The sequence below is a fragment of the Sphaeramia orbicularis genome, chromosome 15, assembly GCF_902148855.1.
Source record: "Sphaeramia orbicularis chromosome 15, fSphaOr1.1, whole genome shotgun sequence".
Lineage (NCBI taxonomy): Eukaryota > Metazoa > Chordata > Actinopteri > Kurtiformes > Apogonidae > Sphaeramia > Sphaeramia orbicularis.
Window position 1 is genome coordinate 33,904,117 of NC_043971.1, and position 26,757 is coordinate 33,930,873.

Consider the following 26,757-nt stretch of genomic DNA (forward strand, 5'->3'; position numbering starts at 1 on the left):
CAGAGGGAAACAGAGCTGCTGTCCAACAACAGGACGGCTCCAGCTGTTCTCTGGAACAGCTCCTGCTTTCCATTGCAGTGGTTCAGTGAAAACAAGACTAAATGCTCTCAAGTGATAATTACAACAAGTTCTATCATGTCAGTATAAATGTGGAGCAAAAACACATCAGGCCAGACTCTGTTTTAGACACATATGCCTGCTTTTTTTTTGCACACTTACATAAACGTGTGCACACACAAGTCCTCTTCACACTTCATCACCCTATTCTGTAAAACACTCTGAGGTCTGTAAAAGGCCCATTTACTGTTAAAGCACCTCAAACATTACCTCTGATACACACCCACCCTCTCGTCCACCCTCACACACTCACATTCTTTGAGCTGCCGCCATCGCCGTCAACTCCCCCAACTCCCACAAGGCATTTAGAATTAATCTCCCTAAAAAGCTGGGAGTTTTTAACTCTGACATCACATATGCACACACAGCCGTAAATCTAACTTCAAATCTTAAAAAGGCCTTTTTTTGGTTGAAAAAAAATGAAAAAGGGTCCACCCTTTCTGCTCATTCTTTCCTTTCACATCTTCCACTCAACAGTCTTGTCTTTCCCTGTGATGTTAATTTGTAAGCTGTGTTAAATAAATGTTGATTAAAACAAATCTGACCTCAGAGGGAGCACTCACTTCTCCCCTCACGCAACACATCATCACATTTGATGGCTTGTTGCTGTAAAATCTGTTTTCCCGTGTAAACTATATGGATTGTACTGGATGTGGTAAGCTGTGGAGGCTTTATTAGACCTAAGAGGCTGCTGGTGTGGGATGCCCTCCCACTCCACCCACATACACACACACACACCAAACTTTTGGGGAACTTTATATTGGCAGCTTCTTAAAGGTTTTGTGACAAAGTAGCAGTTACCACATGATATTCCCGTGAATGAAGTACTGGATTGCTTACAGCACATGTGCTTTTGTTTAGGGCTCTGTGAGCTTTTCAAGAAGGGGGTGAGGATGACTCTGACTTTTCCGTACACAGAAGCATCACTGCAATGTTCACATTCACAGTTTGGACGGGAACTATGAGCTTTCCCTTTCCCTGTAGCAGCTTTTAATTTCGCAACTTCAATTTCATTTGACTGTGATTCTAAACCACATCTGTCTTTGTACCTGGGAGCAATTCTTACACTTTGCTAAGTGATCCATGGGGTCTTCCAGGTAGCCAAAAAGTACTTGTCCAAACAGCAGCCTAAATGTCTCTGGACTCAGGCCACAGTCATGATGAATGACGTACAGGAAAGATCTGAATGAATGATAGTCACAGGTACCAACAACATTAGCCCAGTGTACATACTGTAAATGGGAAATGATCCTCAGTTCAAATCATCAGTTTAACACCTGAAAAACCCAACTGGGGGTGGAGGACATTCATGGACCAGACCCTCGTTGTGCTGTCATTGACCCAAACATATCCATCTCTTTGGATGACTTAATATTTTGGAGAAGCATAACACATTCACCAGAGTAAAAAAGTTGCAAAAGTTACAGTTCTCCAAATCATGGACATGTATAATGTCAACATTTCAGAACTAACAAAATGTCTATAAGACCATTAAAAACAGTAATACTGTTAACATCAACATCCTGTCATTTCTTATTTTCTATGTGTATATTTTTGTTACAGTCTTACATGTTAATTTCATTATGTACACCCATATATTTTACATTCATCATGGTGTGGTATGTATTAGCATGGTGCATTGTTTAGCTCTAGCTTTGTGAAAGCTAATCAATGTTGGCGCTGTTTTTACTTTATTTATTGAAGAGTTGGGTATGGTTTTGTTTTCACACTGAAGTAAATATGCATCCAGTTTGTCAGGACAAATAAATGGAGACCTTCTAAATGGCCATGGATGCAGACAACCAAGCCAGTAGCTTAGAAATGGAGTTGGTTAAATAGAGCTGCAACACAAACATCACATAAACACTTAAGAAAACAAATGAACCTTTAACCATAAGTAGAATAGGCCTAACCAGTGTCTCCCAGAAATATTATTATAAACTTTTCATGGTTAGTTATAGCACTGAAAGCACAAAGGTTAAGGAAATAACACTGATGGTTGGTTTAAGTCAGAAAAGTGTTTGCAAATGAAAAAAATATACTCAGTGTATTTATTAAAATTTAAGCCACACCACAATCTTTTTGTGACCTTTTATATCCTAGAACTACAAAATGCACCAGAGTTGGATTGCAAACTTCACTCCAAAAGTCTTAAACCACCATGTTTGCAAAAACATACAATGACAATATTTCATTGTGACAACTTGGCCATTGATGTTCTGTAGAATGAGTTATTGCAACACTGTGCTGTATCTGCTCTGTCATGGCATCAGAGAAGTGTTTCACCCATCCGATCAGGAATGTCGGACCGGTGCTGTCTGAATCTCATACCAGAGGGCAGGGTTTTTCCAGTCTTGATGAATCACCAAATACCTTGTGAATCACAAGGATTTGATGCAGCTTACTTAATGTCTCCTGTTTAGTGTAGGTAGAAGATCAAGTATTTTGTTGTTTTATACATGACTGCACATCCAATTAGCACATTTTTTCTCCAACAAGCAAATAACAAGTCAAGACAGATGTGTTTTTAGATATTTGGCATCTGGTTTTCCTGCCAGTTGTTGTCATAAATCTTTGTTAAGACCAGGTTTTCCCTTAATATTGCACTGAACATGTAGATCACCTGCAGTGTTACTTTTAACCACAGATTGTATATAAACATGGACATTGCGATGTTTCCTCCTGTTGTGAAATAATAAAACCAAAATCCTGCACTCGCAGGAGTTGCCAAATTACTTAGTACAGTAAAGACCCAGTGTGAGATCCTGGCCACATGTCTGATTTTTGAGGACCGTGATTAGTCATACAACTGTCAATCACCCGTTTTTATGACATCAAATAAGTCATTAAAAAGAAACGTATCAGAAAGAAGATGCTTTGAATCCAAATTGGTCTCATGGAACCTAACAAACAAGATCGAAATCATCTTTGGGGAAAAAAAAAAATTAAAAGTGTGCCATGTTTTTTTCATGGAGTGGGCGGGATTTGTGACCCATGCCACAGCCAACCGCCAGGGGGAGATCAAGAGCTTTTGGCTTCACTTTCTGAAAGCGATCACAATGTCCGTTTATGCCTGTCATACACCCTGTGTAATTTCTACATTGGACAAAACATGTAGTTTGATGTTTTGCATGGAATCATGGGAAACTTTGATTTCTCCATCATATGCAGATGAAAATCTGCCAGATGTGACTCAGGCCTAGTAACTTTATCTGACATGCTTTAAAATTTTAACTTTACATTAGATGAATTGATTTATGTAATGGTAAACTAGCTGTTAGCATTTCATTGACGTGCACATTAGTTTGATAGCTCTAATAAGTGGTTGCACATTGTAGTAAGTCTCTGTGTTTCTATGTAAATTGCATATGACACCATTGACACTGAATAACATTGTTTGGATACTCTTGAAATAATCCATGTACACAGGTCAGTGACATAAAACATATACCTGGTCATTAGTTTTAGATATTTTGATGTGGAGATGATCCATATTATATCTTTAACTGTGACATACTGTATTCTTTACAGCAACTATCAGGACTGTCACTATTTGCCAGACGAGCATGACTTGATAAATCTGAATTACCCCACTCGGGTACTCCATAACAAATATCCTGCCGACAACGCCAATTTGTTATGGAAATGTTCAACTGATAACCCACACACAAAGAGGAGGAGAGAAAGTTAGAGTTAACATAAATAAATGCATTTATTGAGAATTCAATCACAGAGAAACTCTGTAAGTGAAGTCTGATTAAACAAGAGAAAACTAAAGATTATATAGAACCAAATCCAACCCCTCAAACTATGATGTCATTCCTTATGTACATCGTACCACCCCATACTACTCCTTCTCTGCTCCGTGAAGAGGTCATGATGACCTCTTCACTCTAACCTTGCTTGGATCCTATCTGGAGTGCAGACGCCATCTACATATCTACACATTCAGACATTTAGGTGTTTGGGTTTTAACTCAAGGCAAGAACTCCGTTCCTGGGTTGGGGGTGTTACAGAGTGGTAAACATCACACATAATGAATAATGACTCAGCATTAAAAGAAGATGTACTAACAGTATAAAATATAAAGAGTATAAAACATAAAAAGTAAATTTTTCCACCACATCTCTCTAAATCGTATTGAAAACACATTGTCTTTTGTTTTTCTCTGCAAATGATGATGCTCTCATCAAGAGTATAGAAGTATGGATATATATATCCACATCCAAACTACATAGACCTCTCCAGTCAGGAGGCTGAATCTCCATACTGTCATCCAGGAAAGACCTTGTGTACAAAGGCTTTGTTCCTTGCCCTGTCGTAAAGGCCCTGTGCTGCTGCCACTGTGTCCTCTGGTGATGCTGGTAGTTTTCAGTTTCTTGCTGGCATTTGGCGCAGGTTGTCAATGCACTTTCCCAGATGCCTTTCAAACCACATCAGACCTGAAGCCACAGACGGCTATTTTCTAAAACAACATGTTTGTTATTCACTAAGCGGGTCAGTGAGAGACAAGCCTCGTCTTTGCATTCCTCCCAGTTTGCAGTTTGCACCTGACATCTCTCAAGTACACCATTAGATAAGCCACGCTTTTGTCCCTAATGTACTTAGTTCATCCTATCACTGTGCCCCCTTTGACTTGAGAGCATTTTAGCCCTTTTCCTTTTCTTTCTTTTGAAAGGAGCGAGGACAGCTTACCCTCTGTTCACGCTCTGTTTTATGGCTTCTGACACAGAAAACCAAGCCCATTTCTCACAAGAGCTCTTCCCACTGGATACTGTTGACTACAGGACTGTCATACTTTGGAGGTTTAAGACACTCTAGGGCAACTTTTGTGAGTGATCCTTTCCAGCCCAGATCACAACATGAGCCTCTTTGGGGAAATACCACTTCAAGATATGCAGGTGCAAGTCGGATCTCCCTATATACCTTTTAATTGATTTTTCAAAGCTGGATCTTTTTCTGGTGTTTTTTCTTTGAAGACTTTAAGGGTTTAATCAATCATATCTGACACCAACTGCTGCAGATGCCTGTCAATTAAAAGAACAAAGTGCAAGTTAAAGCTTTTCCACTCACTTCAGAAAAAGATTCTTCTCCTGCATCATCCAGCTATCATTGAGATATGCATGTGTGGAATCACAATGCAGAAATAGTTCCCCACTCTCGTGTGTGTGTGTGGTATTGAGAATAACTGTCTGACATTTCTACTAAACTGATGCCCACTGGCTGTCTGCATATGACGGGTTGTGTCAGACCACCCAAGAGGACTGCTGGTGGGCCCATAGGGATGAGAGAATATGGGAATATCTGTAATGCATGTGCACGGGAGAGAAAAACAGGAAAATAGAAGCTCAGAAAAAGCACACGTAGGGGTTTGCAGAGGATAGTCAGTCATGTGTAGCAGTGAGAAAAGCTGTTTTTAAGACAGCGTGGCTCCAAACAAACCAAAATTGAGAGAGTGTTTATAAGATCAACATAAAAAGAGGAGACTTTCCACTGCTGTGTGGTGTATTTCATCCCACGATAACTCGCTGTTAACTATTTTTAATGTTTTCACTCTGAAAATGATACGTCCTCTAATCAGTAGAATAACATATTTTTGCTAACATTAGCCCAAATCACCTAATTGTTTCTGTGGTTACAGAAGTAATGTTGTATGTAACAGAATATTTGTGACAATATGGACAAGTTGAGTTTGCATCACAGCATTTAACATCATAACTTTATGACTTTATCATTTTCTGATGTATTTTTACTGTATGTTGCCTCAAGCTTTGCGAAGATTTATGACGGTCAGTTGAAAAGTAAAGATGAACTGATTTTTAAGAAGAATTTGGAATGACCATCTTTACTCACAGAAAAAAAAAAAGTTATGCTACTGGAAAATAACTACCTTTAATCCATTTGAAACTTTATAACTGGACATCAAGCTCACTAATCAGTCAGTAAAAATGGAACTGGACATTAAAAGATCTAGATATAACCAATGCTTTTATTTTATGGGCTAATAATTTCAGTAATTCCAGTGGGGAGGTCCTACATTAGTCACTTTCAGAAGATACAGGGAGTTGGTAAAACATCAGGTTAATCAGCCTGTATGTACTTAAAGGTGTAAAAGTGGAATATAAATGTCCATTTTTGCCATACCTGCTTATAATCACCTTTTTAGGCACTTCATATAACCTAATATCCCATGTGTTGCATGTCAAAATATGCAGCTATTAGTAGAGCACTGGAATACTGTGATGTGTTTTGAAAAAAAGTCAAATAAATTCTGAAAACACACCGTAACTATGTGTAAATCAAAATATGGAGATTACAAATTGATTTAGCTTTTTTTTTTTGGCGACAAAAGTAGTGTAACATATGAAAAAAAGCCAAATAGATAGATAAATAATGCCTACAATAAAAAAATAATAAAGTTGTTTTTTTCATTTTCAAGAAATGTCAGACTGACATGAAATGACAATGATGATCTTTCAGTCAATCATACACACATTCAGAAATCTATTTTTAAAAAAGTGCATGGAAACAGTTATTTTTTCTCCAAACTGGACATTCATTGACTGAACATTATTATAATATAACTAGTATGAACAAATAAATCAACTACGAACTGGGGATATTAACCCTTTCATGCACAGTGGTCACTCCAGTGGACAGTGTATTCATGGGTTTTGTTGTTTCAGTTTCATATCAGCCAACACAGTGGACATTTATACATCATCCCATACACTGACATTGAAAACATTACTGTAACTTTGCTGCTCTAGATAAACCTGATCTAATATGTTTGAGTGTAAATCAAGTCCTTGTTATTGTTATTAGACTGTAATTAACTTTTTTTTTTTTTTTTTTTGGCATATTATCTCCATGAAGTGAGTAATGACTAGTATTAGAGTAGAGTACAAGCAAAAAGTTAAGGATATTTCTTCTTTTTTTTGTCATTTTTTTGTCATTTTTTGTCATTTGTAAATAAAACTGTCTGGTCATGAAAAAAATGTGTTTCAATTCAATTCACACAAAAAAATAAAAAGCGTTGTGTAAGAATCCCAACTGAAAAAAACAGCCCCAAATTTTTAAATATCTTTAACTTTTTGTTTGTAGTATATGTTAAAATGTGAGAAAACATCAAATTAGCAGCATTTAATGTTTTTATTTCATAGTTTTCACACAGTATATCAGTAAATACACGTTTCTTTGCTTTAAAAATTAAACACACATTTTTGCAACTCCATGAAAAACAGCTTCATAAAAAAAAAATCTTATTATTTTTTAAATGCCTAAAGAGGAATAAAGAAAAAAAAAAATCTTAATTAATGTTGTCATAATTCATGCATGAAAGGGTTAACAGAAATGTACGGTGCTGACTTCTAGGGGTTAATTTCAGTCTTTGCTTCCAGGTAATGCTGTGTGTGATGACTATTAGGGGTCAAAACACAGTACTGGAAATCTCTCTGATGGGACATTTTGGAGACAATTTGACAGATTAGCGTTGCTAAATGACCCACATTTTTACTTTTAAAGTCATTTGTGCTATAGTTGGACCGTAAGGGATTATCTAAAACAGGGGTGTCAAACTCATTTTAGTTCAGGGCCACATTCAGCCTAATATGATATAAAGTGGGCCGGACCAGTAAAATAATATAAATAATAGGATAAGAACGTTTGAGTGAAAAAAGTAAATTCCGTAATGAAAGTGTTTACATCTACGAACTGTACTTGAACATAACATGAACAAATATGAACAACCTGAAAATTCTTTAGTAAAATAAGTGCAATGTTAAAAATATTAGGCCTTAGTTTATCATTTATACATGTGAATCACAACTTAGAGATCACAGTGGATCTACAAATACACAAAACATTAAATAACAGGGAGAATATTATTAGAATTCCACGTACTTCTCATAAGACATTTCAGATATTCACTTTTTTTTTTTTTTTTATGAAAGGCTAGTCTGTAGATGTGAACATTTTTGTGTAATTTTACTTTTTTTACACTAAAACAAAGAGACAAATTTACAATTGTCATTATTTATAGGTTATTATGATAGTATTTTACTGGTCTGATCCACTTTACACTGAAATGACCTAAAACACAGGTGTCAAACATGCGGCCCGGGGGCCAAATCTGGCCCGCCAAATGGTTCAATCCGGCCCTTGGGATTAATTTGTGAAATGCAAAAATTACATTGAAGATATTAACAATCAAGGATGTTCAAATCATTGTAGGTCATTTCAATCTAAAAATGATCAGACCAGTAAAATACTATGGTAATAACCTATAAATAATGAAAACTGTAAATTTTTCTCTTTGTTTTAGTTTTAAAAAAAAGTCACATTACACAAGAATATTTACATTTACAGACTAGCCTTTTACAAAAAAAAAAAAAGTGAATATCTGAAACGTCTTGAAAGAAGTGTGTGGAATTTTAATAATATTCTCCCTGGTATTTAATGTTTTGTATATTTGTAGATCCACTGTGATCTCTAAGTTGTGATTCACATGTATAAATGATAAACTGAGGCGTAATATTCTTAACATTGCACTTATTTTACTAAAGAATTTTCAAGTTGTTCATATTTTTTCATGTTATGTTTGAGTACAATTCATAGATGTAAACATTTTCATTACGGAATTTTAATTTTTTCACTCAAAAATTATTATTATCCTATTATTTATATTATTTTACTGGTCTGGCCCACTTTAGATCATATCAGGTTGTATGTGGCCCATGGACTAAAATGAGTTTGACACCCCTGACCTAAAAGGATTTTAACATCCTTGACTGTTAATATCTTCAGTGTAATTTTTGCATTTCACAAATTCATCCCAGGGTCCGGATTGAACCCTTTGACAGGCCGGATTTGGCCCCCGGGCCGCATGTTTGACACCGGTGATCTAAAACAAGGAGCTGCTTAATATTGACATAAATGCTGGAATGGCCATCAGTTAAAGTTCACTCTCTGATGGGACATTACTGTGTTTTGATCCATAGAGGACTTTAAACGTGGCTGGGTGAACAGGGTCCTGCTGTGCTTGACTGTGACTTCGATCTGGTTGACCACCCAAAACACTCACCTTGACTTGGCACCATCTGACTTCCACCTGTTTCCAAACACAAAAAAAAACATTCAGCTGGCAAGAAATATTGAAGTGATGATGAGGCCATTGAGGACTTTTTTTTTTAACGTTCAAGATGAAAGCTTCTCTATATGAAAGGGATTCGAGTGTGTGAACCTCAAAGGGGACAGTGTTGAAAAATAACCCATACATACCTTTATACCACAAGGACATCCCAGTCAGCACATGAGCTTTTTCAGCCTACCCTCATACACATGTTTTAAAATGCAAGAACTAAAGGAATTGTTGTAAAAGTGAACATGTGGATTTGTGCATTTTTTTTGTTTGATGGATGTGTGTTAAGAGATCTGAAAGCAGGATACGTATCAGCGCCTACACACACACACACACTCACGTACACACAGTCTTCCCCGATCAAAAAGCTGTCCTGTTAGTAGAAGATATCATCTGTGTTTTCCCCAACACCCGGAGCAGCAGAATAAAAGCCCTCTGTATTTAAGGCCTGCTCCCTCTGTGTGCACATGTGTGTGATGTGATGGTGTCAGTGATTATACATTTTACTGTCTGTGTAAAAGACTTCACACGTCATAGATCACAGAGTCCACATGTCTTACGGTGCAGACATGATTTGCTTTGTAACCCTATGTTCCAGCCTGCTGTTAACTACTTCTTCTCTAACATGTTGCAGATATTGATGAATGTGCAACAGGACGACACACCTGTGGTCCAGAGCAAACATGCTACAACACCAGAGGCTCCTACACCTGCCAGTGTCCTCAAGGCTACCAGAGGAGTGGAGAGCACTGTATAGGTGAGTAGATCAATAAACTTTAACACCCTTAGAGTTAATCAGTACTCACCTGGTGTTTATCTTCTTATTATTATTGAAGAAAATTGTTGAATTGTTGAGTCTGTTTGTATGACTGTACTGCCATGATCATATTGTTGTGTATGGTTTAATTACTGCATTGTGTATTTGTTGTGGTTGAGTGCTAAAATTGGGAAAGATGTCTTGTTTGATTGTTGTATTAGGTTTAGGGATGTAACGATATGAAAATTTCATATCATGGTTATTGTGACCAAAATTATCACGGTTATCATTATTATCGTGGTATTATTGAAATTGTGCTCGAAATGTTCAAAAAGTACCGATACACACACTGAAATAATTTAACCAAGTTGTATTTAAAAAAAATAAATAAATAAATAAATAATAGGCACAATGTACCTTCTCTTGGCAGAAACATTCAAGTGTTAACCCTTAGTGGTCTGAGCCTATTTTTTCTGTTTTTTAGTACTTTTGATTTTGCCTTTATATACTATATAAACAAATGTTTATTACACCCATGTTTGGTATCTTTTTTTCAGCACAACTTCATCTATATCATCTGCCTATTATTTTTTCATGTTAACCTGCTATAAAGACATAAAAGGACAGAAACACAAAAAAATATATAAAATCCTATTTGATAAATGTATATACTTTATTGCAGAAATAACACAAAGATGCTAAACGGACTTTTTCAAAGACTTTAAAAGTGAATATTGGTTCCAAATATTAGGTATATAAAATCAACATTGTAATAAATTACAACTATACTCAAATATCTGACATAAAAGCAGATCTTTACATTGGGTTTATTCCCCTAAAAGTGCAGTAATCAAACACGGTTATCATGATAGTTAGAATTTAAACAGTAATACTAACCATCTGCAATTTTACCGCAGTTTATCGTTATACCGGTAATCGTTACATCCCTAATTAGGTTAGTGATGAAGATGTAAAAGCACTTGAGGGGTAGGATTAAATAAGTTTATACTTCTTCCTACTCCTTTTCGACCGAGTAAAATTCAAATTTGCACGCACTTGAAGATAGATTCTGTTCATTTAAATGCAATTTTGTTTTAATTTGCTTCATTTTGTTTTATTTTGTTTCTTTGCGTGTTCGAAATAAATAAAATAAATAGATAAATAAATAAAATAAATTCTCCTGAGACCCAGCAATGCATTTTTGTCCTCTGTAGACAAGAGTTTTACAGCTTTACTTAAAAAAAAAAAAAAACAGAGCAGAGCAAAACCCCCTGGGCTTGAAAATCAGCCAAAGATAGGGTTAGAACTTGGAATGAAGTGAAGAGTTGATTTTCATGAATTTGACCTGAATCTGCTGTGTCGCACACAGTGGAGAGTTATGGTGTTTTCAGACATTTGATCTTAGAAAAGTAGGTCACAGAATAGGTCAAGGTCACCCTTTTCAGAACTTGTCCAAGCTCTATGCATGATTTATGTCTGGTAAAAAATGTAAGGTTACAGCTGATTTTTTTTCCACAGTGTTTACAAGATTTGTCACAGACGGACAGTAGTCGCTTTTCCATTGGATATCTGCACAAAACTTTACCGATATTTACTAAATGTGGAAAAAACAGAAGTGCATAATGTCGGTTTTTCCATTAAATCACAAATGCTATGATTTGTTTATTTATTATCACGAGATGACGCAAGAAGTCATTCCGTAAACATGGCAACGAACGTAAATATGGTGTTGATTTACAAATATATACATTATTATTATATACTATCTCTCTATTCCGTACTAAAAAATGATTCAGTTTCCTGGTGTGTCCACACATACCGAGCCATGTTTCTTTTAAAACTCTTCTTCTTTGCTTGTTGTAACGTCTGGCAACATCTGTTTTTTTTTTTAGTCACGTGACTCTAGTTGCGGAAAAAGGTCTTTCCATTGCACATTTGGGCGATATACCAATTGCGCTACGCCCAAAAAACCACCTCTTGCAGATGCAAAAACTTTTAATCATAAAAGGAGAGTTTTCGCAAAATTGTCATTTCTCCATTAGGTAAATTTTTATGCGCAAGTTATATTTGCACAATTTGAGGGTCAATGTTAAAGCGACTAGACATGCTGGTGACAGTGGTCCCTTTGGTGGGCCGAGGAGGTAAAAAACAAAAATGCTGTCCACTGCAAAAAAAGTCAAAAATGGATCTGAAAGAACTGTTTATCAGGCTGTTTCCAATCAAGGGAGTTATTTAATGTAAAAAAGCCAAAACTTTTACTTACTGAGTCTCAGGAGGATATATAGGAACCACTATTTAATTGCTGAAGTCAACATTATAGTATAGTATAGTATAGTATAGTCTAGTCATCGGTATTTAACTCTAATAGTGTAAAATTATAAACAGAGAATCCGAACAATACTGTTAAACGTATAAAGAGTCTAGAGTTTACTTTTCTTTACTCAGGAGTTTGGGACTTATGTTTTAAAACGAGCTCAGATTTTTAATTTTAATCATGTCGTGAGTGGGTGTGGCCAAGAAGCAAAACCATGACACCCTGTGTGATGAGGTATTAGCGGAGAAAAGGTGTTAATAAACTGTTGGTCTGATCAGATCAAGGTTATAATAGTTTTGGACTTTTCATTATAGTTTAGTTTTATTTAGTTTTGACTTTTTTTTCTCTAATTCAGTTAGTTTTAATTAGTTTTTAGAGCAGGTTTGCTAGTTTTTATTAGTTTTCGTTATTTTCTAAATGCTTAGTTTTAGTTTAGTTTTAGTTTTTTCATATCTTTTCTCTTCTTCGTGTCCTATTCACATAAATCCCGTACAGAACTCTGGTGCTTTCTCCCAACTTTAGTCTCCATGTTTCCAGGTAGAGTGGGGACCAGAAGACGACTAAACGACAAGTGATGAGAAGTGACAGACTGTTAACTGTCATACGGTGCCAGCAGCTAAAATTGCTCGAGGGAAATAAATCGATTTCATATCAATCTGACATTGACAAAGACGAAAACGAAGAGAATTTTATCCATAATTTTCTAAAGTTTTAGTTAGTTTTGTAAACACACAATACAGTTTCAGTTATCGCTTTTTTCTTTTAATTATAGTTTTTAGTTATTTCAGTTAATGAAAATGTTTTTACAATTCTAGTTTTCGTCATTTTGTTAGTTTTTGCTAACGATAATAACCTTGGATCACATGTTGTGTTATGTGTGTAAACTTGACTCGCCGAGGCTTCATTTTCTGTAACATGTTATCCTGATGACCACTGGAGCCACAAAATGATACTCAGGATAGTGTGAGTGTTTACTTGGTGTCTGTAATACTTCCCTATGTTACAAAAGGTGCTGCTCATGCAGCACATTTAACCCTCTATCAAAAGAGAGTCAAGCTTTGTGACTATATGAAGGTGGAGCTAAGTACCTCACATGAGTGTATGTGTGCTATGGCAACACAGGGATTGTCATCAACCCTGCAGAGTATTTTACTCATGGTGTTACAACGTCACTGATCTAACTGTGTGCTGTTACAACCTGACATCCTCCACAACACAGACCATCCCCATGAGACTGTGTTAAACCCACACACTCTTCAACACTGCAGGAGTGTAAAAACAACACCCAATTCAACTTTAGAAAACAAACACTTCTGGATTTGCTGTGTCATTTTAGACTCTGAAACATGACCGTCTAACTTGTGCTTATGTCCATGTGCAGACAAAGATGAATGTTCCCTGACCCACTACTGCATGCACAGGTGTGTGAACACTCCTGGTGCGTACTACTGTGAGTGTAACGTGGGTCACAAACTGGCCAGCAACAACCACAGCTGCATCGGTAAGTGTCACCTGATGAGAAAAAGTACAGGTCTGTGCATGTGACAAACCAAAAAGGGTGGGCAGAATGGACATGCTGTCGCAGTTTGGCTCAGATGCAAGAAAAAAGAAAGAGAACAAAGAAATTTAGCAAAGTTGTATATGTTATTTGTTAGTATCTGTATGTGAGTGTGTAATATCATGGTACAGACAACCTTTTCTTTTTCCTTGACATTTTGAGCTCTGGTAAAGAATAAACAGCATGTCACAACATATTAGACACAGATACTGGTGAAAGACCAGTAAATCCATTTGGCCTGTTAGTTGAGTTAGTGACTGATCCCTAATGTTAGGATTAAAATTATTCAGATAATAAATATAATTTCCACTTTGATTTTTCTGTGTTGAGTTCCCCATAAGTTGACTTTGATGCTCACTGAATAAGATGTATTCCGTTATCCAGTCTGTAATAAAGTCAGATATCATTTTAGAATTGTTTGTGTCAGCATGTATTAAAGCTGAGGTGTGTATGATATCAGCAGTAAGTCAGTGTTTTTTCTTTTGTTTGTTTTATTTTTTTCTTTTCCAATCCCTATCTGTTGTATATCAGTCAGCCTCTTATGGATACTTTTTGGAGACGTATGATGCAGATGTGCAATAGTAGCCACTATTAGCTTATAAACAGAGTTAGCTACATCACAGACTTCAACAAAAACTTCACAATAAGGACACGAGGATGTGTCCTTATTACACGTTTAAATTATTATTTTTTTCATTTTCTTGCTAAAACTGTGAATTTGAATGAACCTGAATCCCTTTTACCAACACTTTTATGTAGTGTATGTGGAAAAGGCTGCCATTCTACAGCACCAAGCCCATGCAAACTGGACATTATTGGGGTTTTTTTTGTACAAAGTACTTTGAAATGTTATGAAGAAGCTTTATTTATATTTATATTTATGTATATTTTCTATTTGTACTGCAGAATGCCTAGAGTAGCTTAGCTGGAGCTGAGTTTCTTCCAGTGTGTAGTCGATGGTCTTTTGCAAAGCTCTGTCATCAGATGATACTAACAGCTGTTTGCATTCTTTTACTCCAGATGTGAATGAGTGTGATGTGCAAAGCCCCTGTCAGCATAACTGCTACAACCTGATTGGCTCCTTCCTGTGCCAGTGTGAGCAGGGCTACGAACTGGCACATGACTCCGTCTCCTGTCAAGGTGGATACACATATGTACACGTTTCTATTTCAGTCTTTGTAAACATCGACATAATACATTCTCTTACATCTTACTCAATATTTCCTAACCCTTCACTTACACTGAACCTCCTATTTCAATGATTTAATTGGGACTATGGATGCAGATTAGCATTTTTACTATAATCCAGCACAATTACATCTAATATTGTTCAATACAGGTATTAATTAGTGGGCATTTTCATTACAAAATAGACTAGTAAATAAACCTAATCTAATTCATCACAAATTAAGTGAGTGAAAATATGTTCTGAGGTCTAAAACTCAAACTGGTCCTCACATTGTCATATATACTCACACATAGTAGATGAATGTATGTTTATGCACATCCAGAGGTAGCAAACATTTATGTTCTTTACTTACATCTAAGTACAAAACTATATCTAAAAAATACTATGAACTGGTAAAGAAACTTCTTCAGCTTCTGTATTCAAGTAAAAGTATGAGGGTAAAGTGTATAAAAGTAAAACATACTGCTTTGAAGGACAATTTCCACCAGCTGTTTTTGTGGAAAGATGACCAAAACTCATGAATTATTAATGTAATGCAAAGGCTAACTTCAAAAGAAAGAAAGAAAGAAAGAAAGAAAGAAAGAAAGAAAAATAAACGAATATCAGGAAAATAATGAATATTGACTTTACAATGTGCACATCAGTTTTCATTCTCCTGTCGTCTGTTTCATCATGCTTTCATGTTGTTCATTATCTTGTTTTTCATGCATGCTATGGAATAACAGATACCTATACTTACCTGTTTTTCTTATATGTCATTGTCACCCATTTCGGTAGTAGAGTCCTGATCTCAGAAAGATTTGTACATTTATACAAATAAATTAATAATTCACTTCAAATGCAGTAAAACTTTAGTAATGTGGCTGTTTTGAAAATATGAAGAGAAACAAGTACAGATACTTAATAAATGTAAAAGAAAATATAAAACTTAGTGCTGTCAAACTATTATTTTTTAATCAGAATAATCACAGGGTTGCTGTGGATTAATTTCGATTAATCACGATTAAATATCATTCATTTTTAATCTATAATAATTGTGTTTCATTTTGCATGAGCAAACAAACTCAAGAAAGAAGGGAATATATATGCACTTAACGTGTTTATTAAACACCTTCAACAGCTTCTACAAAACAACTTGAAACAAATGACCCAAACCCAATAAAAATATAAAAGAAAGTAAAAGAAAACCTTCTAAGAATAATTCATACTCAAATGAAGTAAAGAAAGCTCCACTTAAGTACAGTAATGAACCTAACACACACCAAACCCATTCCTGTCTTTGAACATGTACTGATGCTTTGTCTGTTTGTGTGCATGTTTCCTGGACAGACATCGATGAATGCAGCTTCTCCAGCTACATGTGTCAGTTCCAGTGCATTAACAGCCCAGGAAGTTACTCCTGCGAGTGTCCTGAAGGATATCAGCTACAGGGAAACAGGTTGTGTCAAGGTACTGCAGTCCTCCTCCTCCTTCTGCCTCTTCATTCTATCATATCCCATTTTAGTTGAATTATTTGTCTATTTTCTCTGTTTTCATACACTGAAGTTCCCTCTCCCTCCTCCTCTTCCTGAACTCTTTGAAGATACTATCATGACTATTCTGATTCTCAAGCACTAATGAAAGCTACTCTCACCCAGTACTGTCATGGAAAGAATCCCGAGGTTAGGCAACACAAACACAGCAGCCGCGCGTTGCCCCGCTAAGCCACCTCTGCGAATTTATATGCATGATGCTGGTTTCTTGAAGTGGATTTATTTGAAGCTTCAGCCCACTCTCAAAGGGTGAGCTGTTATTTTTTCCTCTCCCCCACAGTCAGGTGCAGTCTTTATAGGGGGAGTCATGAATCCAGCCTGTTGTGTCAGAGCGACCCTTTGGTGATGAATCCAGGTTGTTGTGCCAGAAATAGCGCTGTGGTTTGGGGCACGTTTGATGATCCTATTTTCATGGTGGGAACGCTGCAGGGAGGAGGCTGCAAGCAGGGCTGGGAGGTGCAGCGTTCAGGGGTTCCCTTTGCTCTGGTCCTCAGGCTTCCCTCCTCTAGCTCTACATCCTAAACTTGGCCTGGGTTGCACCAACAAAGTCTCATTCCTTCATTAGCCCTTTCATGCATGAATTATGAGAACTTTAGTCGAGATTTTTTTCCTGAGAGTTTTTATTCTTCTTTAGGCATGAAAAAAACAATGCAATTGAAATTTTTTATGAACCTATTTTTCCTGGAATTACAAACACCAGGTGTTTAATTTTTGAAACAAAGAAACTTGTATTTAAACCCATCATCAGAAAGTGATATACTGTGTGAAAACTATGAAATGAAAACATTTTTCATTCAGCTAATCTGATGTTTTCTCACATTTTAACATACTCTAATACTAGTTATTACTAACTTCACTTCATATTACTGCAGATCAGGTTTATCAAGAACAGCAAAGTTACAGCAATGGTATGAATTGCAGTGTATGGGATGATGCATACACATCCACTGTATAACAAAACCCATGAATATACAAGAGAACAGCGGTAGAATAGCTGTCAAATGTAGTGACCAGTTTGCATGAAAGGGTTAAAGTAAAATCACAGTTCAACTTTAAAGGTTCCCTCTGTAATATTTAGTGGTCTCAAGCTGCTGATTCTAACCAGCTGAATTCTCTTACACCCTGTTATATGGTGGCGGCAAAAAAATTATGTTTTGTATGTTGTGGGCCATGGTTATTATCGTTAACGAAAACTAATGAAATGACGAAAACTAGAATTGAAAAAACATTTTCGTTAACCGAAATAATTAAAAGAAAAAAATGATAACTAACTGAAACTGTATTGTGTGCTTACAAAACTAACTAAAACATATAAAAATTATGGATAAAATTCCTTTTGTTTTTGTCTTTGTCAATGTCCAGTTGATATGAAATCGATTTATTTTGTTCGAGCAATTTTAAGTGACAGCACCGTACAGCACTTCACACTCCGTCACTTCTCATCACCTGTTGTTTAGAGTTTTCTCGTCCCCACTCTACCTGGAAACATGGAGACTACAGTCGGGAGAAAGCAGCAGAGTCCTGTATGGGATTTCTTTGAATACGACGGCGAGGAAGATAAAAGATATGAAGAAAAAGTAAAACTAAGCTCTTAGAAAACAAATGAAATCAAATAAAAACTAGCAAACCTGCTCTAAAAATTAATTAGAACTAACTGAATTAGACCACAAAAAAGTCAAAACTAAATAAACCTAAACTATAATGAAAAATCCAAAATTATTCTAACCTTGCTGTGGGCTTTTAAATCAATGTGATATTAACTATGGTCCACACTTAAGTATAGCAGGTTACAGTAATGCACTTTAACACTGGATGGCATCAGTCACAAAATGGAAAAAAATAGAAGATGAAGTCTGTTTAGACCAACTGCAGTAACATGGTAGACTCAATTACCCTTATTTTCTTGTGGTTATACACTTATGAGTATTATATTCCATGTGTGCAAATAGAATAACCTAAATCATATTAAATGTCAAATAAATAAAGGAACAGGGGAAAAATGACTTAATACAAATATAGATGAACCTAAAGCCATTTTATGCTGTTATAGAAAAGTGAAGACACTTTAGCAAGCTTCCATGTTGAGACATGGAGTAGAGCAGTCACATCCACAGCCCATCTGATAGATGTGATTGGTAATTACACCTGTCAGTCATGTTTTTAACCTCCTCGCCTGTGCCAAAATGCCTGTAAATAGACGACAGAGTAGATTTTCCACAGTCTGAAAACACAGATAAGGAGTGGATGCAGAAGCCTTGTGTCCTCTATGGCCTATTGAATTTATACTGAGAGTTAAATATGGATTTTCTCCCCCCAGTGACACTAAAAAAAGTTTCAAACACTGCCGCTGTATGTCTAATGTAAAGTTAAGACAGATTGAATCTCTTTAAATCGTAGTTTGTTTTTTTTTTACCTAGATCAAGTACAAATTTGTAAAATGGCCTGTAAATGTTTTTGAGATGGATTGAGAAATGTAATCAAGAACGTGGAGCTGAAAAGGAAGACTGGACCAACTGTCAGACACGACTCAAAAAGTCATCTGTTATTTGACACATTACTACTGTATGTGAACAAGGTTTTCATAAAGGTGGAGAAGTTAGAGATCCTCTGCTAAGCCAAGCATGAAGGGATACTGGCAGTGGCGGCTGCTCGTCTTTCAGACAGGGGAAGCTCATTGTCATTTTACATTAAAAAAATGTCAAGTTTTTAAACATAAATTCATCCCTCCGTTCCTTTTTAAGAAAATGGTCAGTGACCTTATCATACCAAGTAAACAAGAAAACATTGAAATTATGTTAAATTGAAACAAGGAAGTACAATGAGTGTGTTTTATTTACAGTGCAAGAAATAAACAAGTAATTTCGTAGTGGTTTCTCTCTTGATTTCACAGCAGAATGCGCAACGGTATTAAACTGAACTCTGTCAGTGAAGGAGTAGATCTGAAAATAGCTGTCAATCAAACAGGATTCAGCCTTTCGACTGATCCCCCAATCAGCACGTGGAAGCCCGGTGTCCAGCCCAGCCGAGCTCCGCCCACAGCTCCATTCACCCCCAGAGATGCCGAGCGTCTGGGGGTGGGACAACATTGTGGTATTTATCCAATTACCGTCCAGTTTTGAGGCAATGAAAAAAACTGTTCCACTCAGTCCCATTGAAGTGCATGGATGCCGAGCATCTACGGGCACATGTACTGAGCAGAGATCGTATGAGAAAACAGCGCAACGGGAATGGATGAGAAGTGAACAACATCGAGTCAGTTGATTTGTGATAAAGCTGATTCTGAACGAACTCGTCTGAGATGAACGTGTTCTAACATATTTGTAGTCAATGAAATGTCAACACAACCGTGCATATTTAACCATTTAATTTTTGTAATTTTAGGGGAAGCCGAGCTTCCCTTGCAGTCTATGGATACTGGCTAACTTTATTATGATAAATGTGCGGCCAATGCAACCAGTAGTAGCTTGTTAGTGCTTAGCTATGACTAGGCTAATATAATATACATAAATATAATGAGCAAAAATTATTGTGACAAACATTACATTCTGATAACTAACAGGAGAATGATAATAATATTGAGTATTTCATCCCTGCCTTTCACTGGGTTGAATGTATTAGGCAAAAAGTGAACATTTAGTCCTCAAAGCTAATGTGTTGGAAGCAGCCAAATGAGCAACTTAAGGATCCGAGTGATTTTGACCAGGTCCATAATGTAACGGTGATGTCAGAGCATCTGCACACCTGCAGGTCTTGTTGGGTGTTCCTGGTCTGCAGTGGTTAGTACCGACCAAAAATAGACTAAGGAAGGACATCCTAATCTCAGGGCTATTGATCATCTGTGGGATGTGTTGGACAAATAAATCTGGTCCATGTAGGTCCACCTCTCTATTTCCAGGACTTCAGGGATCTGCTGCTAACATCTTGGTCCAGATACCACAGCACACCTTCAGAGGTCTGGTGGAGTCTAGGCCTAGAGTCAGAGCTGTTTTTGTGGAAAAGAGGAACCTGCACAGTATTAGACAGGTGGAAATAATGTTCTGCTCCCATAGATGCTCAGCTGGTTTTTGTTCTTTAGAGACTTTTGGTCGGTTTTAACCTCTTATCACTAGGAATGAACAACAAGATGGAGATGTTCTGACCCAGTGATTTGACCGTCACAATTTCCCTCTTGACAAAGTTGCTCAGATCTCTCCTCTTGTCCATTTTTCTGTTTCTAACACATGAACTTCGAGGCTAAATGTTCACTTTCTGCCTAAAATGCCCCACCCACTGACAGGTCCCATTGTAATGAGATAAGAAAAAACATTAACCCTTTATAGGGCACTCACAGAAATACTCTGAAATTGAATATTTCAACCTTAGTGTGTTATTGGAGGACATAAGATTTATTACTTTTGTGATTTTTTTCAATTTCTTTTTAATTGTTCAAGGTTAATGAAGTTACGATATTTGGTTCCTTGCCCATAAGTGGGGGAAAAAAAATACAAGAATTAAATATAAAAAAAACAAGTAAAACACATGTAAGGTGAAAGGAACATATTCGAACATCACTTTTAGAACATTAGTCCAACATAAGTGCTGATCCAGACCCCTGTCCACATCCACATTCTCCCTTTGAACATCATTCCTTACATTAGTACCATTACTTCATGGTACCTAACAAAGCAGGTACACTCACTGTTCATGCACAGGTGGACCTTACAGACCCTGGAGACCACATTGGACCTGAGATTGTTGACTCACTGTCCTCACTGGAACTGTTACTGTCACTGCCTTGTAATGTATGCAGAAATTACCAAAAATAGTCATTTGCCATTTTTCCCATCAGTGTCATAATGACTGATTGGTTTTCATCTGAATAATGCTAATATATGATGTCTGACTCTGGGCGTCACTACCACAAACACCTTCGCCAGTGCTGCAGGGTCAGGACTTAGAAGTCACTGATTACTGACTCCTTTAATAGCGACACACCTCCTGGTGGTGGAGCAGTGGCAGACGTATGTCCCTGATGAGTCCATCGGGAGCCTCATCCCTCCTTGTGAGACACATTCAGGAGCTTCCTTTTTCTCCTTAGTTTTGGAAACATGACTCTGATCTTGTTCAAAAAGTGTTGGTTGGGGTTGGTTGAGTTACAGAATTACTTTTTTCTTTCCATCTAGTGTCAGAGGTTTTCCATTTACGTCATGATCAGATGGCAAAAAACTCAAGGCTTCTGTTTGCTGTAAGATCTCTTCTTGTCCAGAGATAAAATAACAATGTAGCATGACTCAAAAATTAAAAGAAACATCAACTTTAGCTGACGCAGAACCCTGCAGTCCGTAACTTTAAGATACATTTATTGTGCATAATTTAACTACAATAAATCAACTTGTGTCCTAATAGCAGCTGTTTACTCATTATTTACAGATGCATTTAATATTCTACAAAGACCAGAGGAGAGGACTCCCACTGTTTATTCTGCAGTGGAGTTAATCACTTTTGCTGACTACTGAATGTGTTTGTTTTCTCTGTGGCTTCGTCAATCATCAGACATAAACGAGTGTGATATGGGAACCCATAACTGCCAAGATGATGAAATGTGCTGGAACTATTATGGAGGTTTTCGCTGCTATCCCAGAAATCCCTGCGAGGCGCCTTACACCCAAACCACTGAAAAGTCAGTAAACACTATCTACTTCTTTTATTTCAGTATCATTAATACAGCCAGTTTCACAGGGATTGTCATAATTGTGTTGCTGCAGTCGCTGTATCTGCCGGTCTCAGGCCGAGTGCCAGAACCTACCACCGTCTATCGTCTACAAGTACATGAGCATCCAGGCCGACCGCTCTGTGCCAGCTGACGTATTCCAGATTCAGGCCACCAACATCTACGCCAACACACACAACACCTTCAGGATCAAAGCTGGCAATGAAGGAGGAGAATTTTTCCTGCGGGTAAGTCAGATGAAAGTTATATGATTTTGTGCTGCTTTGTGTGATTTACACTGTTGTGATGCTCTGTAATTTGGCAGATTAATGCTTCATTCATCATACAAACAAAACCTGCCTGGCATTTTGGTCCAACCTAATATTTTATCCATGTATGACGCATGTTAGACAGTTAGAATTGTTTTGAATCAGCGCAGAGACATATTTAGTCAAAAATAAGTAATAACGTCAAATGATTTTTCTGGAAACACTGTAAATACAGCTTACATTGTAATATTAATGTGGTTAACTTATATACTCACACAGCAATTACAGATCATTTATAAAAACTTATATTTCACAATACTCAGTCATTGAAATCTTTATTAATATAATAGATCATTTTAACATTGAGATAATTACTTAAACTATTGTTCTCAGTTTGATCTTGCAGTTGCAAAAAGCATAATTACGTTACTATGTACATAATAAAGTTGTGTTAATCTTAATAACGTAGCAAAAAAAAAAATCTAATAAATAATGACATAAAACTAAGTTAGTTAGACCAATAAATGTAATAAAACATAAGTAACACTTTAATCATATAGTACTTTTCACAAAAGGTTTGAAAATGCTTTACAAGGTCAAAACACAAAAAAGAAAGCAATTCACAACACAAACATTAAATGCACCATAACATTCATTAAAAAACTATAGAAAACATTCACATTCTTAAACAGTATTTTATTTCTCTGCATCTTATAATGCTTATGAATATCTTATAACATGTAACAGTTTGTGTTTTGATGCTGTTATTAACATGATTATACTCAAATTAAGGTTGAATCCAAATCTAAATTATTTTTAGTCTTTCATGAACAAATGTGAGCGTGGTGTATAGCACTGTTGCTGTGTACAGTATTATATTGTCAGTATTTAGTAAGTACTTTTTAATTACTAATTTAACTTATCATATTTATTGTTGTATCAATGATACAGTGCATTGACTGACAGTTTATGTGGTATTAAACCAGTTTTGTTTCTTTTCTTTTCTTTTCTTTTCTTTTCTTCTCTTTTCTTTTTTCTTTTCCAGATTTGTTTCTATGAGTCAGAATCAAAGTAGTTATTGTAGACATTACCTTGCCATCTGGAAGTTCATGATCTGCAACCAAAAAAAAAAGAAAATAGCGGAATATTAACCAAAGCATTTTGTCAAATCGTGCCAAGACAGACATGTGGTAGATCCACACTTACATGCTCACTTATAGGCTTTATTTTCTTGCAGCGGTCCAGTAACGTGAGTGCCATGCTGGTGTTGACCAAGCCTCTGATGGGCCCCAGAGAGTACGTGGTGGATCTGGAGATGATCACTCACCATCTGACCATGAACTACCGCTCCAGCTCACTGCTGAGACTCACCATCATCGTCGGGCCCTACGCCTTCTGAACACAGCTGGTCCAATAAGTCAGTCCATAAACATAACAGTGTAACGCAGCAGATGCCTGTAACAGCATAGCATACTGTACATTTTCATACATTATGTCCATACAATGTATAACTGAGGCTGTATGGTGCAGACCAGCCCAAAGCTAAGCAGCCACAGCCAGGCTGGATTCATGTTGTGATGTGTCCACCAGGCGTCTTTTCCTATCAGGGTGATAATAGTCACTATTTAGACTTTGCAACATTTTTCATCTTTAAAGTTGAAATATTTAGACTTTAAGTGCCTGAAACAGACACAAAAACTTTAGGTACACGCAAAAATGTACTAGAAGCAGCATTTTTACTAAAAATGAATGGGAACAGAACAGAGGCACTCAGGAAAAGAAGCCTGGTGGACACACATCCTAAGAGTAATGAATTTTTGATGCCGGCCCAACTACATTTATCACTTTGTTCAGAACAAAACTGCTTAGTATAACCTGTGTGTGCATCAGTGACGCACTCTGATGAAAGAAAACTTATTTTATATGAGCAACTAAATAACTTTTAAATCACTGCTTCTGTTGATTTCGTAGGGTTAGACGGTTGCGCTGTGCGATTCATGCGATTTTGTGTATAGTTTTACTCATGACTTAAAATTTCCAAGTGTGAAACAGATGAGGAGTGTAAAGGGAGGGTATTCACCGGTGAGTTGAGTGAGTACTGAAATGACAACAGGCTTGATGCCTATAGACTTTGCTCAGAGGAGTTAAGTCATGTACATACTTAGGTACAAAATATGTGTGTGCATGTTTGTGTGAGTATTTGCGTGCGTGTGTGTCTGCCTTCGTTTGTGCCTGCAAGCTAGAGAAGTGTGAACCGCAGAGGGAGAGGAAGAGGAAAAAAGGAAAGAGTGAGAAAGAGCTTGTTCGCTGCCCCGGGTTCGGTGGATGTGGTCGAGCTGTTTATGCGTCTGTACGATGCCAGCTTAACAACCGTCGGTCAGCGAGGCAATAACAGCGAACTCAAGAACACGCACAGGATATGACAGCTTTCGTAACACACCTTTGGCAGGATGCGGCCTTTTCTCTCTCTGTGTTTGTTTGACGCCAGTTGACCGAAACAGCCGAGTTCTCCGAAGTCACACTGGCACCAGACCGGCTTTCCTGATACAGATAATTATAACGCTTTGCCCTGTGGCTCGGTTCATGTGTGACGCGGTTGTTAAACTGTTAATGCGGTGCCACCACTTTTTAACATTTCTTTGGCAGAATGAGAAACCTCTCAGTACCTGCTTGGCCTTCTGTGACTCCGTGTGTCTGCTCTGGCTTATTGCTGAAACACTGTTCACCACAGCTCTGAAAGAAAGCCAGCACTCTGATGATCCATATGAAAATAGTGCCTTAGAGGTATACACACAGAAAATGTAACACTTGTAATCATTTGTGCTGTTAAAACTTCCTTCAGTGACAATGCCTTAATGTTTTCTTCTTCTATTTAAAATAGCCAATATATTTTTTCACATGTATCTTGAATTGATTGTACTCTGAAGAACAGAAGTTATATTGTTGAATAAAATATGATGGATAAACAGGGACAGGTCCTGCTGTTTGTTTTATCTTTTTCTAACCCATGCAGAGCAGCAAAAAGTCTGAAACGTGCGCACAACTCGTCTTGAAATGCTGCGGTGCATTTGGCAAAGTTAACAAGTTGTGACTTTACATACAGTATCATGGAAAATGTAGTGGTTTTGTGAAACGCTCCGCTGCTTTTCCACTGCTCCGGGGGAAAACATGAGAATGATTTCATCTGAATATAACAATGATAAATGCAGTGAACATGATGCCCAGGCCATATCTATCATATTTAAAGAGATCCAAGGGGGATATAGTAATAGAGTATGTTGAGTCAATGTGAGCTTAGGGACGAATACAACGCCACACACACACAAACACACAACACATATTGAGAATCTTAAATTGGTTGGGAGTGGTTTTATGGTAAGTTGTTACTCAATCACGCTGCTGTCGAGAGCTTTAGTCAGAGCAGCGTTGGGACGTGTAAGATGATCCATGATGTGTCATTGTTCCCTTAACCCCATCCTCAGCTCCCAGCTCGCTGCATTTCGCTGCGTTTGTGTGTTTTTGCCGTTGTGCGTGTGTGATTCAACCCCACCGAGACAACACTGCTTACTCACTTGTTCACTGACTCAACCGTGTCCCCGAAATTGTTGAGAAGAGCAAAATTTGTTTGTGATTAATATTCCACTGGGTAGCTGTAAAGATAATGAACTTAATCTCCCTGCGTGTACTTGGACATTTCATTAATCAGCGTTAGATTTATTAAACAGATCAAAGCCTAAAGTCACTGGAAGATGATCACAGAGAAGAAACAAGTCAAGTAAGTAAAGTAAGTTTAACTTTCATAACCCTCTGTCATCTACTCATTTTAATATCCTAATTATGCAATAGTATGCATGTGTTTTTCATTGTTTTTCACCACAGTTATTGTCAGTTTGTTTAGAGTCCTTCACATTAACCCTTTCATGTAAGGTGTCCATTTCTTTAGTAGGTTCATTATGACAGAGTACTCCAAACTGTAGGACACAGGTATCAAACATGCGGCCCGGGGGCCAAATCTGGCCAACCAAAGGGTCCAGTCCGGCCCCTGGAATGAATTTGTGGAATGCAAAAATTACACTAAGATATTAACAACCCTTTTAGTTCAGGTTCCACATTCAGAACAATTTAATCTCCAGTGGGCAGGATTCAGTAAAATACTATCATAATAACATAGAAATAATGACAAATCCAAATTT

At 37.0% G+C, this 26,757-nt stretch overlaps 1 protein-coding gene across 3 annotated transcripts in view; it reads left to right on the forward strand.

The window, feature by feature from the left end:
- Nucleotides 1-25,536, forward strand: part of efemp1 (EGF containing fibulin extracellular matrix protein 1) — a 34,656-nt gene extending 9,120 nt beyond the window's left edge. For all 3 annotated transcript variants that reach the window (XM_030156409.1, XM_030156408.1, XM_030156410.1), the window contains exons 5-11: nt 9,891-10,013; nt 13,709-13,828; nt 14,906-15,025; nt 16,404-16,523; nt 22,139-22,265; nt 22,351-22,543; nt 23,802-25,536. In XM_030156409.1, the coding sequence (XP_030012269.1) occupies nt 9,891-10,013; nt 13,709-13,828; nt 14,906-15,025; nt 16,404-16,523; nt 22,139-22,265; nt 22,351-22,543; nt 23,802-23,963 (965 nt within the window). In that variant the 3' untranslated portion in view covers nt 23,964-25,536. The remainder of the gene's footprint in view (nt 1-9,890; nt 10,014-13,708; nt 13,829-14,905; nt 15,026-16,403; nt 16,524-22,138; nt 22,266-22,350; nt 22,544-23,801) is intronic.
- The last annotated feature ends 1,221 nt before the right edge of the window (nt 25,537-26,757 follow it).